Genomic DNA, 20,616 nt, shown 5'->3' on the forward strand with positions numbered 1-20,616 from the left:
AGTCCAGCTTTTGGCCAGAAGGATGGTGATTGTGGCATAGAATATGAGGGTAAGGTTGTAAAAGTATTTGTGGAGAAGTGGGAGTTGTTCTCATGTTTGAAATGAAATAATCTCCCTCTAGCCTCAGCAATATTATTAGTCTGATTATCACTTTTATTAATTCTCTTTCCCTCTTTCATCCCCTTCTCCCAATCTGCTCAGCTAATCATTTTCAAGGAGCTGATATATTGTGTATGGGGTTTTGAAGAAAGAAGGTTTTCTAGCTGACAAAGGGTTACAAAGACAAAGGGTTACATCTGCAGCTGCTGGGCTGCAAATTGAGGGCAAGAGGAGCACAGCTGGAAGGCCACATTCTCAAATTCAAATGGGGGGGAGCAGAGTGGTACACCTACCTCACTGAATTTGAACCAGTCAGAGGCCGATTTGAGCCAGCCGGTCTAAATTGCACTGAGTTTCAACAACCCCCTCCCCCTTATCTGGTTATCAATGCAGTGGCATTCCAGCCACACCTCTTCCCTCTAACTTTGCTTGCAAAAGCCCTGTCTCCTTCCTCCTTGGGGAGCTGTGAAGGGTATGGTATAGTTATAGGTAAGCTACCCAAGGATTCTCCATGCACTAAGGCAATCACTGCATAGCTGATTATATCAGCTTTTAGGTTATTTTGTGCTTTCAAACAGCTGGAGTGTGGAGGTGATCAAAAATCTGACCCAATATCTGCAGCTTTGTATGACCTGGGAGGCTCAGGAAATTTGTATTGGAATTTGGGAACGCAGATGAGACAAAACACCAAATAGCTCAAACTAGTACATAATATATAATAATGAGAGTCCTGTAGCACCTTAAAGACTAACAAATTTCTGCGGGCATAAGCTTTCGTGGGCTGCAACCCATCTGACGAAGTGGGTTGCAGCCTACGAAAGCTTACGGCCACAGAAAATTGTTAGTCTTTAGGGTGCTACAGGACTCTCGTTGTTTTTGCTGTATACAGACTAACACGTCTACCCCTCTGGAATAATCTATAATGGTACTATTACTGGTAGTCAGTTACCAAGTGATTGCCCTAGTGCATGGTGAATTAGTGGCTTAGCTGTAGATAGGTGCATGGGGTAGGTGGAGGCTCACTCTAGTCTAGGTATCTGCAAAACTTTAGATCTTAGCATGAGTCTTAAGTGGTGCATAGTCTTTTGCAGGCAAACTGCATGAGGATAGATTTTATGCTAGAGAACTAGAAACTGGTATAGGAACACAGAAACATTTATAAGAATAAGAAAACCAGGCTGTTGTGGGATTTAGCAGCAGATCTTATTTTAAAAGTGCACAATTTAGATGATGTATGCAATTTATATATAATCTTAAGACTCTTTGTGCTCTGTTTTTTTTTTTTTATTCAGTGTAAATCTTACCAAGACTGTTAAGAACTCCTAATAAAGTCATCATGCTTTATGTGATAGAAGAATCATGGCTAGTTTATCAATGACATTTTACAATAAAAAGATATTTTAGTTTCTAGTGGAAATATACAGCAGACACGAGAAATCACATCGTGAATTTGTTCTTTAAGCTATTTCTACAAGTTGTGGGGGTGGGAACCTATTTTTTATATTCCTGCAGTAGCATGATCTAAGACCTATTCTAAAAAGACTCCTTTTATTTTATTTTGGACAATACTTGCTGCTAAAGTTTCCACGACAAAATGGCATTTTCACAAACTGGAAGTGGAGGCCAATTTCTGGTTTTGTCATTTACTTTTTGTACTTCCTGCATTAAAGTATCTTTATTGTAGAAGTTAGTCTACTTATAAAACATTTGACTAAAGCCTCAACTTTTGTGTTACTGTGCACGGCTGAGGAAGCTTTGAAGTTCCTCTGCTTACAGTGGACTCTACAAGCCTCCAGCAAAGTTCTGCCAGCCTAACACGTTTACATATTCTCATGTGGCTTACATAGGGAAAAAAAAAATTAAGGGACTCTCTTAAAAGCTTCCTGAGGGCAAAAATAGGAGGGATGGGAAGGGGAGAAATCAAAACCACTTTTTTTCCCCCCTCTTCACCAGGGGATAAATAAAGAGAGATTGTTCCTTAAGTATCATTGTCATAAAAGTGTTCTGGCCTTTCTGTTCTTTCTTTTCAGATTAAAATGACCCTGATATTGCTGGCATTCTGTATAGTTTGAAAATAAATCTAATATCTTAAACTTTCACTTGGTGCTTAACGCTCTTCAGAATTCATGCTATTTTAAAAAAGATCTTTCTTTATTTTGGAGTCATGTTTCTTATTGGATGTTGACCTCTTCCTACTTAATTTTTCATTCTCTCTTTGCTCATGCAGGAGCCTCCTCGGTGCGATTCTCTTAGGAGTAACTTGCTGGTCACACAGAAGGGAGTAAGCTGCTCTATGACAAGGGATAAAATATTTGCTCCTTTCTCAAACCAAGGGGAAATCGGGGGAGAACTTATTACTGTCTGCACCACAGTATTCTCTGGTCTGCTCATGACAAAGCACAGCTGTTCGTTGGCCTTTACTGCTGAAGTTAAGGTTGTGATCTAGTTCTTTGTGAGTCCTGCCAGTAGCATTGGATGCTGACCCCTATAGAGTTTTTTTTTCCCCTTCTGACCATGACTTTCTTTCTCTGTGTCTGCATGATTGCACACACACTTAAATACATGTGTATTAGGCTTCTGTCTGTAACTGTGTGTCTGTATGCAGCCCCTTACCTCTACCTCTGACCAAAAAACCCAACTCCCACTTAAAAATGATCTAGTAAAGGGATGGCTTCCCACTGAGGTCACTATCGTAAATGCTTATGACGGGAGCTTAAGGGAGAAGGGAAGAAAGAAGGGACATATCTCATGTCACAAAGACACCATTCAGTGTTGAATAACAGTAAATCTGAATGTTTACATAGTGGTTTGCTCTTTTTTAAAGCACCCTGCAAACATTCACTAATTAGTCCTCACAATACTCTGGTGAGGCAACTGGCTATTGTTGTTCTTACTTTACACACACAGAGAGGTTTGCATTCTGCTCCTGCTGCAGAAATGCAGGCACTAGAGCTTCACAGATGTCACCAAAGCTGAATTTGGTCGTAGTGAGTCACAAAGTGAGTCAGTGTCTGAGCTGAGAAATCATATCATTGCCTGATGATAGACTTTTCTTAGGAGGGAAATGTTTGCACTATGATTTGAAAATGCCAAGTGCTATTATTACTGTGTCACCACCCAATTGTAGCTCTCTGATGGGTACCAGTGCAGGAAAAAACTGCATTTACTTTTCTTCTGTGGGTTTTGTTTCTTCTTCTCAGAAGTTTTGAGGACTCTGAAGTATGTAGAATCATTTCATAGACAATCATGCTTAGGAAAACCATCATTTTCAAAGTATTGTGTGAAAATTCAGCCAGGAAACTCCTGTTGACTTTAGTGTGAGTCAGGCAACTAAAAAACCTCCACAATGGTTTTGAAAACTTCCTCCTTAAACTCAATGGCACGGTCTCTTGGTTCTCATCAGATTTCCTTTTCCTCACTTAATGTGTTTCATTTATATATTCAGAGTTGGCAGTAGCGCCTCTGCTTATGTTTTGGGATGTAGGGTAAAATGCAGCCAACTTATCTTATACTTGAATGCATGCAACAGTGAAACTAAGTCTTACAATCAATTAGGCTAGGCCAGCCAATTTTTTAACAAGAAACCAAATATCCAAGTCCTCTGTAGTCAAGAAACTGATGGGCAGATCTTCGATGGTATAAATTTAGTGTATACTTCCATTGATTTAAATGGAGCTACAGCAGTTAGCACCAGCAGAGGATCTGGTGCCAATAGTGCATTAATGAATGCATAGAGTATTTGTTAAAGATCTATTACAACAGAGTATTAATGCATGAATATCATATTTAATAATATCAATTAATAGAAAGCATTGTATGCTCCATTGTGCTAAGCAAGCATAGTTCCACTGCCCCAGGAGAAGACCAGGAACTGGATTATGACTGAGTCACAAACTGCTTCCTGGTTCCCCTTTTCTCCAGGTTATCCAGCCCTGAATTTGGCACAGATTATTTCCCTTGGTGTCCTGGCTAAAATGAACTATTTTTCATTCAGAATTGTTATTAGATATTGATGAAATCCTGATTGCAGCTCAATGCTGCAAAGTTACCTTGCAACTTTTTTACTTATGGACCAGATTCTGATAGCTTTGCTTACAGCAAGTAACATCTTACTCATACTGCCAATCAAATGAATTATTTCTCAGTGTGAGTTAATTTCAGAATCTGGTCCTAAATTGGCTATTTCCTAATCTGTATTAATTTATGGAAACTGCCTCTATAATATTGGGTGACCAGATGTCCCGATTTTACAGGGACAGTCCTGATATTTGGGGCTTTGTCTTATATAGGCCCCTATTACCCCTCTCCCATCCCGATTTTTCACACTTGTTATCTGGTCACTCTACTATGATACCAGACTGTAATGTAACTTGACAGCCATAGCATAGTTAGCAGTTTTGAGAAATGATAAGAATTTTTGTTTACTCTGTAACTTTGACGGTTTGGGTTTATCAGGCTGGGTCTCACTTGTTACATGAGAAAATAACTAATAGTTCCACAGACATTGTTTTGCTCTTTTTTTCTAATTGTAATAGATTTCCTTCTACAACTAAAGGCCTGATCCTGCTGTTTGTCTGCATGTAGATCTCCTATTGTTAGTTCAGTGTGTCAATCAATGGCAGGCTTGAGTGATGTAGGCAAAACTGCTCTTAACGATGACTGATTCCATTAAATTCCTCCCACTCCCTATGATATGCACACATTTTTCCCATTAGCACTCATGGGCATAGAGGCACAAGCAATTGTTGAGAAAGGAATAAGCTGAAGAATGTGATGGCTTGCTCTTTGAGGAGCTGACTATATCACTTTATATCTAAATGTGAGGAAAGCTGAAACAGTTGTGATATATTAAATTATAACTGAGAACTAATTCAAGGATCAAAGATCCTCTTTGAGAGAGATCACTTTACTGGTAGGAAAATCATTACCTTTTTTCCCAGTCTCATATATTTGTACTGTATGTCTTGGAAATATTATTCCCTAAAGTTTCTGAATCTTGATGTTTAATTGAACACGAAGGTCTTTGAGCAGCACAACGGGAGTAGGGTGGCTGGTTTGCTGGTAGAACCACGTAGAAGGAAATTGAAATATATCAAAGAAGTGCAAGAATCTAAACTGACATTTTATATCAAATGAATTATGAACTGTGTACTGTGTACCTAAGGGAACAACAACTAAATTAGACTTTTCTTTAAAAAAAGGGAGAGAAAGAGAGAAAATAGGTTTTTAATAAAATATACAATCATTTTTGGTATTTTATCTGAACCTGCCATACACGATTGTTTTCTTTTGTAAACCAGAGGCTACTTCAAAGGGTATATGCTTTGAATACTTTATAGAGAATTGAAGGCAAGTATGTTAAGATAATGCACAAACTAGAATTTCCACTTAATAAAAACTGTTGCTTTGATTGGTTTGTTCTCAGTCCCATTCACCTTTTGTAAGCAGGAAATTATGATATTCTTCTTAATACTACAAAATAAAGTTTAACTGAAGAAAGTTGTAAGATCATTTTTAGCTTGCATTTGCTAAAATATAGTTGTAACTAAAAGGAGATTTACAGAAAGTTAAAATTTAGATGACACAATTAAACCATTTCAGGGTCAATTTTCAAAGAATTAGGCATGCAGTTTTTTAGGTGCATGACTCCCATTTCCATGAAACGTTCAAAGCTTCCTATAACCAGGGAAGGGAAAGGAGGTAAAGACCCCATGGAGTCCAATAGAAACCAAGTTATATCAATTTATTTCCATGGAAGATGTTTAGATGCTGCGGTGCAGGGCCCTTATGCCCTTAGGTAGATAGAAAGGGAATGGCTAAAATTCCATGCATTCTTTGCATTCTTCATCTTTATAGAGCTTTTCAGTATAAATTTTCCCATGCACCAAACCCAAGAACAGGTTGCTATTCTTATGCACCAAAAACTTACTTTACCCAGATAAATTTCAGAAGATTAAGGAAACTGGCATGTACGTAATCTCATAGTCTAACTCTGTGTACTTCACTCAGTACTAAAATTGGGTAAACAGTGGAAAAGCTTATTCATTAACATGTTCATAGAATCTGAATTACAATGAAGACAAACATGTTTGTACCCTTATTATTTATTTTGTTACAGTAAGACCTGAGGCTCAAGAGCGGAACCCCACTGTGATGTGTACAATGCACATTACACACATTAAAAAGAGAGTCCTTTGACTGAAATGCTCACAATCTAAATGGACAAAACAAACGACAATTAGCAGGAAAGAAACAATATTGTTAACCTCATTTAACAAATGAGAATCTAAGGTATAGAGAGCCTACAACCTCAGTACTGAAAACCCTTGGACATGTGCTTAACCTTCAGCACCTGAGTAGTTCTATGGACACTCTCCACAATGTTATGGTTAAGCACACGAGTAAAGGTTTATGGGATTGGGGCTTTTGTGACTTGCCCATGGTTGATACAGGCAAGCTGTGGCAGAGCCAGGAACTGAACCCAGACTCCCGGAATTACAAGACCTTCTTTCTATGTCACTATCTTCAACCTTCAACCACTCTTTCTCCCCGCCCCTCCCCCAGTAAATATGCAAGCAAACTTTTTGTTTGTTTGTTTGTTTGTGAGAGGGTTGTTTGTTTTTTCCTGAATGTTTGAGGAGAGTATTTGTGTGCAAATGAGCATGTTCTCATGTGAACCATTCGATTTTTGCATGAAGTACTCTCTTGGCCACCCTGTGTACACACAGTTACTTGGTGTGAACGTGACAGGACAGGCTTAATTGTAAAATGTACTAGACAGCTGATAAATCTGATTAATATCTTTGTGTCTCCACCACTCAAGGAAGAACTCAGCTACCGTAAAATTTGCCCACCCAATGATATCCTCTCCCCTCCCCTCCCCTATCCTCCTCACTCCCCATTGCAGGCCTGGACATGTAATACAAAAGGAGGAGAGAACTTCTTGCTCTTGTAAATTATTAGTGTACTTCTGAATGTGCAAAGAGAGCACCTTGCAAGGAGAAATTTAGCCATTATGGGGAAGAAGGATTCTGATATACAGTTTTCAATTGAGTTACAGTAAGTGTTTGTTTTATGCATTTCAAGAAGCCACCATAACTCTATTTTCAAACAACCTGTGAGGACAGCAATACCGCATGACAAAGTCTCTGGGAAACTGACTTTGAATGAGCCATGTTATGACCTTAATAATCTATGTGCAGCAGTTAATCAGAAAAAACTATCACTAATGCAGCAATTCAAGTTTAAATATAATAAGCAAAACCCTGTGGACTTTAAGTATTTTCCTTTCATAAATCTATATTATTATATATGTATATATATAAAAGAATTTAACTAATAGTTAAGGACCAAATCCTACTCTGTGTTGCATGAGTAAACTATTGGGAGTAGATGATGTAGGAAATCTTATTTCCCAATCAGCAGGTGGGAAAAGAATGATAAGGATGTAAATTGCCTGTCATGGTGTCAGGCACATCATAGCTGCATAGGGTGTGATCTATTGACCATGAGTCTTGCACTCATGTTCAGCACACTCTAGCTTTTCAAAGGAGCAGTAAGTCTGCAACACACTGTGTGGTGTGGCTGCCCCGCCTGGGCCAACCTGACCTGCGCTCTTGTCAAAACTGTTCTCCTTGGACACACCTTCAAGCATGGATCTTACCCATAAAGGCAGTATTTTAGTCCCAGTTGTTAGTTGCAATATTACTGTAAAGCTTTTACAGATGCCTCAACTCAATAAGTTGCTTAAAAAAGTATTTCATATAAAAATAGTACTAAACTAACCATGGTGCCAATCAATTTGCAATACTTTATCATACTCCTTAAGACATATACCTAGGGCAACCCACTGTAGCTAATGTTCCCACTGAAACTGTCATCAAGTAGTAATGGTTTTGTCTGCTACTAATATAGGCTAGATTTGAACCTACAATCTAGAGGTTAAAGGCTCTGTAGTTTGCTTTAAATCCCTTGATGTATCCATGGCCCCAACAGAAAATGTTCATACTGTAGCTCTCTTGGTCTCCAAAGAAATTCAAATAAGGTAATATCTTTTACCCCAAAAAGGTATAACAAATGAGAATTTCAGCCCTGAAGTTCCCTTCTTAAGACAATTCATAAAAAAAACTGTGGCTAACACACACAAAGTGGATGGGCAGAATCTTTCCCCTTCCTCTCCTGCCATGGACATTTTCCCAGGTAGTGAAAAGGTGTGGTTATGTCGTATACAAGACGTTGTGTGAGGATTGGGGAAGATTTGGTCACGCCATACATCTACTTGGCACAGAGTGTTGAAGTTGGGCATAGAACAAAGTAATTGGTATACTTATCCTGGCTCACCATGGCAGGAGGAGGAGTTTATGAACTATATAAGCTCTCAAGTTCCTTCCAGTCATATATTTTTATGATTATTGGTAGAGCACATTTATTCACCTGTAGTTTTAGAATTACTTGTGACACCCATATTGATAGTATATGTAGGGGATGCTTTTTAGTAGCTTTACTATATGATAGTTATTGGCTGGGTATCCTTTTAAATAGCATGACAAATAATTCATTTTACTAGGCACTTATAAATTCCATCCATTGTCTCTGTGACAGGTATTTATAATCATTAATCAGTCAACTAATTGCTTATTGGCATTCTTTTGTATCTTCTGTAGTTTAGGAGAAGTTACAGTTGGATACTGTGGATAAACGTGAATATAACCTGACTGAAATGGTGTGCCTGAGTCCTCTTCTTAAATCAACTTAAGGCACAGGACACAAATCTTACCTGTTGCTCCTGTAACCTTGACTTCAGGATGGGGCAATTAACTCTTTAGGAAAGGGGCAATCTATTACACTTCCATTCGCTTCAGAATCTGATGCCCTGAATACAGTTAAGATTGTAAGAAAAAAGCAGCTTTAATTTTGTTCTTACTTAGACCAGTGTAAACCCGGAGTAACTTCACTGAAGTCAGGCCTTGCATAGGAGCGTGGTCTTAAAACTCTCCTTCATGGCTGCCAGACCATTGAATGAAGCTTTGGTGAAGTCTCAATGCTTATGCTACTTTGCTGTTCCCTATTAAAATTGTGCTATACAATTTGGGATACTGGAATAGCTATTTCTGCATGCAGATGAATGCACTATGATGTTACATTAACAGCTGTGAATTGCACATACAATGAGGATAAAGATAGATTTTTGCTTTAATTTTTCTGAGTAAGTCAGTGTCCCAGTGGCAGATCTGCAACTAAAGACCTCCACAAAATGCCTACAAAATAATAGTTAGGGACCAAAACAAAAGGAAAGGTACATCTTAGTGATGACTTCCAAACCTGAACAAGAAAAGGGGTATTTGTATCAACAGTGGGTGGGTCAGCAAACCCATCCTTTTTCAGACAATATGTCTGGATAGGAGAGATCAACTTTGAAATCTACAAAGCAGTATGGATCATATGCAATAGTGATATTGAAGATAAGATAAGATGCTTGGATACATAACTGAAAAGAAAAACCCAAGAATATTAGGTGTGTGTATTATATGTTGAATAAGTGAGATGTTCTGACTGAAGGAGTTAAAAGAGAAACCAGAATGACTCTAGTACACCTATGAAAATGAGACACAGAGAAAGCAATATTCTGTTCTGGCAATAGATAAAGGTTTATAACTACTGTGCCCTTATAGTGATGACATATGGCCCAGCAACATGGTCTCTCACTAAATAAATGAAACAAAAACATGTGCCTATGCCGAGAATTATGGAGAAAGCAATGATAGGAATTCTGTGGACAGAACAAATGCTGAGGTAACAGGCATGCCTGAGAAAAACAAGAGAAACAAATGTCAAGGTGCAGAATGTATTGCCAGAAAAAGTGGCTAGAATAAGATAGTCTTAGAATAGACACATAAGAGAAAATGAATCAGAGGTGGCTAAAAAACAATGCAGTGAAATAAAGAAATGAAGTGTGTGAATTAGATCTGGAAAAGAGCAAGAGTGAGCATGACTTAAGAAGACATTCATCCCAAAACTGACTGTCAGAAACTACGTTATCAATGCCACAGCTCCTCAGTCTTATTGCACAAACTGTGAAGAGCCAATTCCTTCCACAGTAGTTAAATGTCTGCTGTTATAGTTTGCATGCACACATGTGTAAGGAAAAACATTTAGATAAGAAGCAAATGCAGCACCTGTGCTATTTTTAAATATTTTGCATGTGCAGATGTGGCATACTATTAGAATTACATTTGCATAGTTATAAACTCTTGTGTTTGCCTTCTGAAGATAAAATGGATACACCAGAGTGAGGGCTAGGTTCTGATCTCAGTTACAAACAGTGTAAATCTAGAGTAAAGTCACTGGAATTACTCTTAATTTACATCTATTTAAGAGAGATTAGCCTCTAGCCCTTCAATCTGTTCTTGCTCTCATTAAGTTACGTGGCATTCTACAGAAGTGTAGAATAATACAGACCTATTTAAAGGATAGAATACTTTATCATTCTAATAATAAGGATCACTTTTGCTTACTGAATTTTAAAAGTTTCTTCTGTTTTTGAGAGAGATTGCCATATGGACAATAGGAATACACTTGTGATTGGCAAATATCTCTCAAAGCAGTAGAGTCTTTTAAAATCCAGGAAACATTTACAGTGCAACCACCATGTACATAGGGCTTTACATCCTTAGATCTCTAAGACTTTTAAACATTACTATCATTAGCTCCTTTTTTGTTGAGGAAACTGAGGCAGAGATGTTAAGTGACTTTCCAAAGGCCACTCAGCAAGTCAGTGACAGAGCTAGACTACATTTTCTCCCAGTATTGCATGTTGAAACCATTTATTATGCCTAATTCCTTACCCATTTGCTCTCACAGCAAAACAGTTAAAGTAGACATGTAATTACAGATTTTTTCACATCCTTTATACTCTTTCTTTTTGTAGATGAAGCATGATTTTGTTTTTTATCATGGCTAGTTAGGATTTACTGGACTAGATGTTGATTCAGTACATTGCAAATGGAGTGGTTGCACCCTGAGGGTCATATTAAAGCTTGAGGGGAGCTTTTTGAGCAACATTACATCTTAGAGACAATATATCAAGCTGATAGATACATGGCTCTTCTGTTGAGAAACCTGCAGCTGAATTATTGCTGGTTCCCCGTTATTGCTTGGGTACTAAGGAGCCTTTTGGGAATAACAGTAGGATAAAAGGGGTTAAATGGAGAAAAATATTGCATTAAAGATCTCAGTTATGGGGAGTAGCTGAAATAACCAGAATATGTTCTATATGCAATTTAGAATGATCAGGTTGTTTGGAAAGCACTTCGGAGTTTTAATGATCAAAATGTGACCAATTTTATAGAGCACCTTTCTAGTTATTACTCGACAGAGATTTAAAAGTGCTTTATTCCGGAAGTCTACTTTTGTGTTCTCTTTCTGCTTCTTCACAAGTACATATTAATGAAATTCTCAGCAAGATCCAGGAAATCCTTTATACAATAGACATATTCCATACATTCTAAAACATATATTTGAAAACCTTAATGGATCAAATTTATCCCTTTATTCAATGGACCTACAAAGGGGATGAGTTTGGCCCAAATTCTCTACTGTTCTTTTCTTCGTACCTGTACAATGTCAGATATTTGGACATTTAACTTTGATTATCTAGGCCACTAAATTCACATCTCTATTGTGAATAGTTGACTAAGGCTAGATTTAGGGGCAGGCAGTCCAGGCAACTGCCTGGGATGCCAGGCTTGGGGGGCGCTGGACTTGGGGTGCTGTTTTTGTTGTTAGCAACAAAAGGAAAAATAGAATGTTTGAAGTAAAATGTTTCAGGTATTCCATATGTGTATTCATTTTCCACTAACTTCCTAGAATGTTCTGGACCTTTATAGAATCTCGTTGAACCTTCCAGATTTTTGAGAACTACATCTTCCACAAACCTTCCAGAATGTTGTCAGTCATACCCTCCTGGGTATATAAGGGGTTGAGTGTCACCAGTCAGTCAGTGAGATATAAGAATGAATTGAAGTGAAGTGAGAGCCCCGCTGTGATATTGTGAACCTTGTTTTATTGTGTAATTGTGAAAGTGTATTTGTGTTTTAAGACTTGAAGAGTGTAAGTAGCAACTAATAAAGGACATATTTAATGAGACACCAGTGACCTTTTGAACTAAAAACTAGGGTTAACATTCTAAGGCTGTCACCTACTGTTACACTATTTAATACTGGTCCACCTAGTATTGGTGCACAGTTCAGTTTCTCAATGTTAGTACATTTCAGTTATTCTTAAAATTAGAAAGTTTCTATAAGCTTAGAGGAAACAATTTTTTTTAATTTGCTTCTGTATGGCATGAATAAATACATATTTACAGATCCCAGCATGCAAATTTATCATCTTTTATGAAAGGGATAAATCATGCATGCAAATTGTGCATCAAAGTCATGCAATGGGAGAGAAATGCAATAAAAAATAAGGTATTCAAAAGTTTGGCAAATGGAGGTGGGACACACCGATGACACTCCTCGCCTGGGGTGCCATTTGGTTTAGGGCCGACCCTGATTGACTGTTAAACAGCTAAATTTTTGTCTCTTGAACATTCCTGTACCACCATAATTAATAAAATAATACATATTTAGAGTTCATCTGATGAATTTTATTTGTGAATCTCAAAGGGCTTTACAAAGGCAGTAAGTATCATTATCTCCATTTTACAGATAACTAAGGCACATAAGGGGAAGGACGTGCCTAAAATCACACAGCAGGCTGCTGGCCAACCTGGGAATAAGCCCATTTCAGTGACCCAAACAATGGACCACACTGCCTTCTTAGCAGGCACTATTTTATTTTCATAATACTTTCCTCAAATGTAGTGGTGTGAAACCCAGCTTCTTGGCCAAATTACCATGAAGGTAATTACCATGGAGGTAATTACATTCTCTTACTTGAATTCCCCCTGCATTTTCAGCTAGTGGTGGTACACTTCTGGTCTTGATCTATGTAGAGTTTGTGTATGTACTTAAACAGTTGGTATATTTAAACTTCAGATGCAATTTAATTTTGAATGAGGTGGTGCCCTGCCTTATAGTGATATTGTGTGGCTTAATTAGTGAATGTTTGTAAAAGCATTCTGAGATCCTTTGATGAAAGGCACTACAGTAGTGCAAAGTATTTTTATTTTAATTGCTATTTATTTTTGTTCTCGTTTTGTACTGGCAGAGCTTACTTAGAATTGACCTTACAAGGCACTTTACAAATGAATGCTAAAATAATTAATGATTATGTCTGGGTACTGTATTTTGTGCACACAGATTTTAAAACATATATTGCATGGCCAAATTTTATTTAGCTGTATTAATCTAGAACAATGTCATTGACATCAGTGGAATCTCTCTTGATTTACACCAATGTATGGCAATCAAGAGAAGAACTTAATCTATAAACTCTAGCAGAAAGGATTCAGGCGCAATGTGACCACAATGTCTGTTTTTTGCCCCTTGGGAGACACCTATACTTCACATGGTATATTAAGTTTATAAAACTAAATTACAACACCCTGTTCACCCAAGTGCCCAGTTTAGTAGTTCTGCCAATCAGTTGTAGTTCCTTAATATAGGTACTAGTCAACATACTGCCCTTCAAGTGTACTGAACCTCAGATTGGCTTACAACAATCTTTCAGTGAGCCTGCTACCAGAAAAAGAACAGCAATGAAAAATTTCTATTTGAATGCCCACAGAAGGAAGCAAATGGTAACTACTGAACCATCAAAGACACAAGCATTTTACAAGAGTTTAAATGAAAAAAAAATCAAATAGTCCAATCTTTCTATTTAACATTCTGAAAATATGCTATTTTTGGCATCCAATATACAAATGTCAAATGTGCTATACATGAAAGGTTTATCAAGCAGGTTAGTCCTTCATGGTGTGAAAAACATATAAAACCACAATCTCACCTGGTGTAAATCAGCATCACTTCTTTCACTTCATTGGGGTTACTTTGATTTATATCAATTGAAGAGCTGCCTCAGAACCTGGAATAGGGCAGGATCTGTGATTCCTGGGCCCGCGTAGTAAAAGGGAGAATTAATCAAATGTAAGAAATACTGGTCCAAATCCTCAGATTTCAGTGGATCTACACTCATTTATACCAGCTGAGTATCTGATTTGCTAAATGCTGTATGTCAAGTTTTTCATAAGAGGAGAGGATGGGAGTTGAATAAAGTGCCTGACTTTGCTGTCCTGACTCATATTGAGTAGTACTTTCTCAATGAGTCGTTACTTTGACTTCAGTGTGAATAAAGTGGGTAGAATCAGGTTCAGAGAGAGAAACAAATATACCAACAGGCGGGAGAGAATGTTACTTCTGAATTCCTTTTGATGTTTTCGGGGTTGCTTTCAATCCAGTGATACTAGTGTAATTGTATTGGAAAGAAGAACACAAAGAAGTACAGTAGTTCAGTGATGAAAATGTTAAATTAAATGGACCATGTTAACATTGCTGTTGATCCTGAGGAACAGTTTTTCCAGTATACAGAGCATTTTGATTCCATCCAGCATATGTTCTCCACGGTTTTCTCTGCTCTAATTCATCCATGTTTTTCGACAGCTCCAGATGGCATGCTGCCTCCAAGGCTTTCATCTGCCACGCCGACCAGTCTTCAGGTTGTCTGGTCTACACCAGTTCGCAATAATGCTCCAGGCTTACCCAGTTACCGACTCCAGATGAGGCCTAGGCATTCCACTGATGATATTCTAGAGTATGCAAACAGTAAAAATCTACTGTAAATTGTCAGTTAAGAGAAGTAAAATTATCTTAGAGATGGCTCACCCCAAGGGTGACTATTACCTTTCCCTTTCCCTCCTTTCCTCACCACTCACTTGTATTTTGCTGATTTATAACTCATACTTCATTTCTTTCCAGGTTACTTTCCAGTCCTTCTGCTTCCTTAAGCTACATAGTCAAAGATCTTCAGCCATATACAGAATATGAGATGAGAATGATTGTCTCCAATGGTTATGGTAATACATATAGTGACTGGACTTCAATGACTACAGTAGAGGACAGTAAGTAGCCTGCAAAAATATACAGTTCAGTCCCAGTTATTTAAACATCTGCTAGCAGGTAATACAAATACATATCCTTCTGCTGGCAAAACTACCTTTGCATATGATTTCCTTTTCTTTTATCTCATTTTATTAGCTTAATAGTAATAACATATTTTCTACTTAGTACTAAGCTATAGTAATAAAAACACCTAAAAAATCTTGTATGAGTTGTGTGATCTGTTTATTAAAAGGATTTAAAGGAATATCTTTCAACGAAATATCTCATTTCATTATATAATATAATATATCTTTGTTCACATATGGGCATATGTTGGTGTGTAAAGTTTGTTAAAGTGAGTTTTTTTGCATACTGTGAGCTAGATTCTGATTTCATTTACATCAGTAAATGTACTGAAGTCAGTAGTAAATAAAGATATAGCCTTGTCTTGTTCAGAATATAAAAAAGGCTGTCACTTCTTTTGTGGTCAGTGGGTTGAGGCCACTTCAGCAGCGCAACAACTTTCTGTAGGACTTTCGGATACTAGATTCAAACTTTTGGTTAGATTCAAACAAGTGATCAGTAAGAAGGCGGTTCAGTTTATTATTGCCAGCCCCTTGATCCATTCACCACTTCTGGCATTATTTGGTCCATATTTTGCAAACTCACTCTATTTGCATTTGTTTAACAATCCCTTGCTTTGGTACATGGATATGAATTTGGTACTAAGGATATGAATGTAGCCATTTTAATTGGCATACATTGCACGGGTACTAGATGCAGTATAAAAACAACACATGAGAAGGTGTGTAGTTTCCAAATACAAAAATGCACATACACCTCAGCTGCTTTTTGAGATACAGCATCATTGGAGTTCAATGGCTGTGTAATGAAGGTATCTGGTATAACCACACTTCTTGAAGTGTGCGATTGCTTTTGAGAAATGTTTTTGTTCCATTTTCCAAATCATTAACTAATGACCCATTGTACCAGATATCAGACAATCAAAAGCTTTACCTAGGAGATCCCTCATGTCATAAAGCTCATTTAATAAACAAGAGAAACTCTGAGAGAAAAATATTTTTGTAATGCAAAAATAAAATCCCAGCTTCTTGGTCCTGCTTTTCCTTTTACTCCTGATTTAAACTGGTGTGAAAACCAAATTGGGCACCCTGGCCCTAAAGTAATAGAATTACTTGGGGTATAAACTAGCTGCCATTTGTGGCTCCTCATTGTTCCCACCCCTTTCTCTAAAATCACAGCAGTCTGTATTCAGAAAATATCTGGAACAGAAATATCTTAACATATCATCAATTGGAGACATTTTTTTACAGCTAGGGAAATAATTCACAAGAGATAAATTTGTCTGATAAATTAGACCCCAATCTTGCAAACACTTAGACGTGTGCTTTAATTTAAGCGCTTGAGTAGCTCCATTGATTTAAATGGGACTACCCACATGAATAAAGTTTAGTATATGAGTCAATCTTTGCAGAATCAGTGGCTTTTCAGCCTCTTTTCTACCTATGGAGGTTTTTGATCAGATTATGATTTCCTTTAATGCATTTGTTGTTTAAAATTACTGAGTACATTTTTGTTTGTTTTTTAAACTGTGGATTTGTTATTCAGACTATAATAGTTGGCTGAGAATGGTTAGAAAAATGACATGGTATTGTTTTTTTCCTGTGTGGGATGAGTACACATTGAGCTCAGTCATTAATGAATGAATTTAAAATATGGTTTCTGCAAATACTTGTGTGTGCAACTTCTACATATGCTTTTTGGGTGAAATTCACTCTTGTTCAGAGGGCTTTCTCAAGACCTATGTTCCACTTAATTCCTGCTTAAGCCCATAAATGGAATTTTACTGGTGCATAGGACTTGTGTCAGGAATGAATTTTACCTTATGTGAACATTTTTGTGAAAAACTTGATTGCATGAATTCCATAGATAGCAAACACAAAAGGATGTGATGTGGCTGGGGTGAATTCTTTAAATATTTGAGGAAAAATTAATGGAAAGCTTTCCATTCATATTTGCCCAGCTCTAATGTTTTGGGACTTGCTATTCATTTGCTTCTTAAACCATTGCTGACACATCTGGTTTTTCATATTGAAAAACACTATTTTTGTTGCGCAGTTATAAACTCTATCTCCTCAGTGATTGTGCATTTCATTCCCATTGATAAAGAATACATACTGATGTATCTCCAGTATCCAACAATTTCTGCTTTGTGATTTACCAACACAACTTACACCTCTATAATGGTGACAGAGGACTTTATTTTTGGTGTCATTTTGGAGGACTGCCGTCTCTGAAAAGATGTCCAATTCAATTGACAAAGACTGAATGATTGGCAATGGGCATAAGTAGTATTTCTGTCAAGGCTTCAACGTGTTGCTTGTAAAGCCACCTATACTGACAGCTTATTGCCAGAACTACATTTAATACCTGGTCTTTCTAACCTGACTTTTTAAATTGCAATTTTGACAGTAGAAATTTCCTGTACCTCTTATCCTGCTGAAATACAGGAATGTTCCTATGTCCATATTTGAGTTTTACCCCACAAATATATGCCTCTGTAGTTTAATCAAAACAAAAAAAATACATAGAAGGATTGTGTATATTGGTATATTGACTTGATCAACTACTGTAAATAGCTGTAACTTTGCTTGTCAATAGAGTTACACTAATTTACACCTGCTGAGGATTTGACCATATATATTTTACTTATAGTAGCTGTTTTCACCAGATTAGCAGGAAATTGGGAAAGATGAGAGGAAATTCAAGAAACATCACCATAAAAAATCTGTGTCTGGGAATAAAATGTTATAATATAAAGACAGATGCTGAAGAGAATGTTAATAGATATTTCCAAAAAAAATTTCATTTACATCAGTCTGACACCAGTAACTGATTCCATGCATTTTTAAAAGTCTAACTTGCAATAGCAAATAACAATAATGTACATTTCCTATGAATATTTTAAAACCTGTTAAACGTGTTAATAAAAGATGTTTGTTCCAGTGATCTTGGTCAGCATAATGTCAGGCTATTTGCTGCCAGACAAATACAAACAATTCATGAAGTTTCTGGGCTGAATTCTGCTTTCAGTTACTTGTGACTGAGATCAGAATTTCATGCATTGCATTTAAGAATAAAATGGAATCTCTCAAGTATACAGAATTAAGATATTAATTTTATTTAATGCTTTTCTTTCATAGTGAACCTTCTGGATGACCTCAGAGGGGGAGCTGCAAAGGCGTTAGTTATAGCTCTTGAAGCCAGTTTTATACCAGCCCTGATGCCATCATACTTTTAGTGTAGCCTGAAGGCTGCTCTAAAATACACCAGCTGATACAGAGGGATAGCCCTGAGGTTAGAAAGGTGCTTTTTGCTATCTCTAAGAAAAGTCCATCCAGATTTGACCAAGTTATAAACAGTGGGAAGTTGCTATTTCCACATGTGTTTTAAAAACAAGCTGCTTGATCTTAGTGCATCTGGAACATGCAGAAAATTGTGTGCTCCCATGGTCTGCATGTGCCAATATACCTCTGTCATCACAAATTTCAACACTTTGCAGTCAGAAACAAACACTAGCAATTCCAGGTAATGCCCTTCAGCCTGTCATCCTCTCCATGGGTGTTTACTATGCTAACAGCCCTTTTGGTAACCACATTAAGAAAAAAGGCCATCCAATAACCTGTTGGCAAAGAAACTGTCATAACAACAGCTCATCATGCTTTGCATTTGCCAGACTGTCCAGTTTTTGGAAGTCTTAAGTTCTTAGGGAGAAATCCTGCAGATTCACTGCTGTAACTCCCTCACAGGTGCTGTCACATCAGGGAGCTTTCTTCAAAACCATCATAGGTGGTAGTGATATATGCCTGAGTAAAATATAAACAAAATTTGTGTTCTCATCAATTATTTTCTCCTGCACCCAACAGATTTTAGCACAGCAGTGCCTCCGGCTTGTAGGCCAGTTGGGAACATGTGGAAATGATCGCAAAGCACCACCTCAGGCCCTTTCAGAATTTTCTGATTGATCACTGGAGCTAACTTCAGGAAATGGACTACCTATTGATGCCTTCCCAGAAGTGCTGCACTACCTGCATTGGTGAAGGGCCTCTCCCCCACCAGCTATTCAAGGGCAGATAATTGGCAGATCTGACAGGAACCCAAATAACCACAAATGCCAACCTGTCAGGTTGGGGGAGCTGTGATAGGTCTAAACATGGTTCAGGACAAGTTGTTTCTACATGACTTGCAGCTACGCATCAAATACTTGAAGCTGTAGCAGTGGGGAGTGAAGTAATCAGCCTATTTCCATGTACTTCTCCACAGCTTACAACCATCCACATGGAGAATGACACCAGAACCACAAGGACTTATCTTAACCACCAAGGCGAAATGAAAAGCAAAAGCCTAAGCAGAAAGATCCTGTTGCACTTGGAACATCTGGCTCTGTCCCCCAAATCCATGTTCATCCACCTTAAAACCAGCACTCATGCTGACAAGCTCAGCTGTTGTTGGTTCAGTTTCCATTACTTGGCATTTATACCACAAGTGTTTGTTGAGATTGCCTGGGGGTGGTTCCTTCAACGTGTGGATTTGTCCAATAGGAAGCAAACAAAATCTGTTCTTCAAGTTGGCATCCATGAGCCTGGTGAGTGGATGCCATGTTGTTCCTCTGGTCAGACATCTAGAGTCATGTCTTTCCTCTCTTCCCTTCAACATCCAGGATGACTAGAAAGATTGACCACCAAGCTGCAGGAATATTTCTAACTTCCATTTTGGCCAGGTGACCATAGTTCCCAAGACTGCAGCAGATGTCAGTATGTCAGCAGTGGATTTTACGCTTATTTCAGAACCTCATTCACTAAAGAGTCTCCAAAAGACCTTCCACATCTGAAACTCACTGCATGGAACCCTAAGTGGCCACATTCTGATGGGTTTCTCACAGGATCTGATCAATCATTTTATTTATTAAATACAGAAAACACTGCCAACTGGATTTACCATGGCAGCTTAATTACCTGATTTTCATGGTCATATTGAAGAACACAACCCACCTCTACTGGTAACAAAAGACATTTTAACATTTCTTCCGCTTAGCTTTTCATAAAGATCTGAAATCTAGTTTTCTCAAAGTACTACTTTGCTTCTTCATCCATATCTCTCCCTCTTCCTGAAGGCTACATCTCTTCAAAAGTCTTTGATCCCATGCACAGTGGAACAATCTAGTATTAAGAATTCACCTTAAATCTTCCTTTGAGTCCATAGTGGAATCTTCTTTATACTGTCTTTAAAGTACACCTTTCTTTTTACCATCACTTCAGCAAGAAGGTTTCAAAACTGTGACTTTCTGTGAGGCAATCTTAGCTTCGTTTTCTTTTCTGGATCAGATGTTTCAGAGGCCATCCCCTGATTTCATATCTAAGTCTCATGCCCATTAGCAAGAAGTAAAGGCAAAACATAC

At 37.7% G+C, this 20,616-nt stretch overlaps 1 protein-coding gene across 1 annotated transcript in view; it reads left to right on the forward strand.

Annotated features, from left to right (window-relative positions):
• The window catches only part of USH2A (usherin), a 511,874-nt gene that overhangs the window by 314,319 nt on the left and 176,939 nt on the right, over positions 1-20,616 (forward strand). The window contains exons 38-39 of the mRNA XM_067564962.1: positions 14,700-14,850; positions 15,015-15,157. Coding sequence (XP_067421063.1) covers positions 14,700-14,850; positions 15,015-15,157 — 294 coding nt within the window. The remainder of the gene's footprint in view (positions 1-14,699; positions 14,851-15,014; positions 15,158-20,616) is intronic.

Source organism: Emydura macquarii, unplaced genomic scaffold (genome assembly GCF_026122565.2).
Source record: "Emydura macquarii macquarii isolate MOO-44397 ecotype Brisbane River unplaced genomic scaffold, CSIRO-AGI_Emac_v2 contig_2676, whole genome shotgun sequence".
Lineage (NCBI taxonomy): Eukaryota > Metazoa > Chordata > Testudines > Chelidae > Emydura > Emydura macquarii.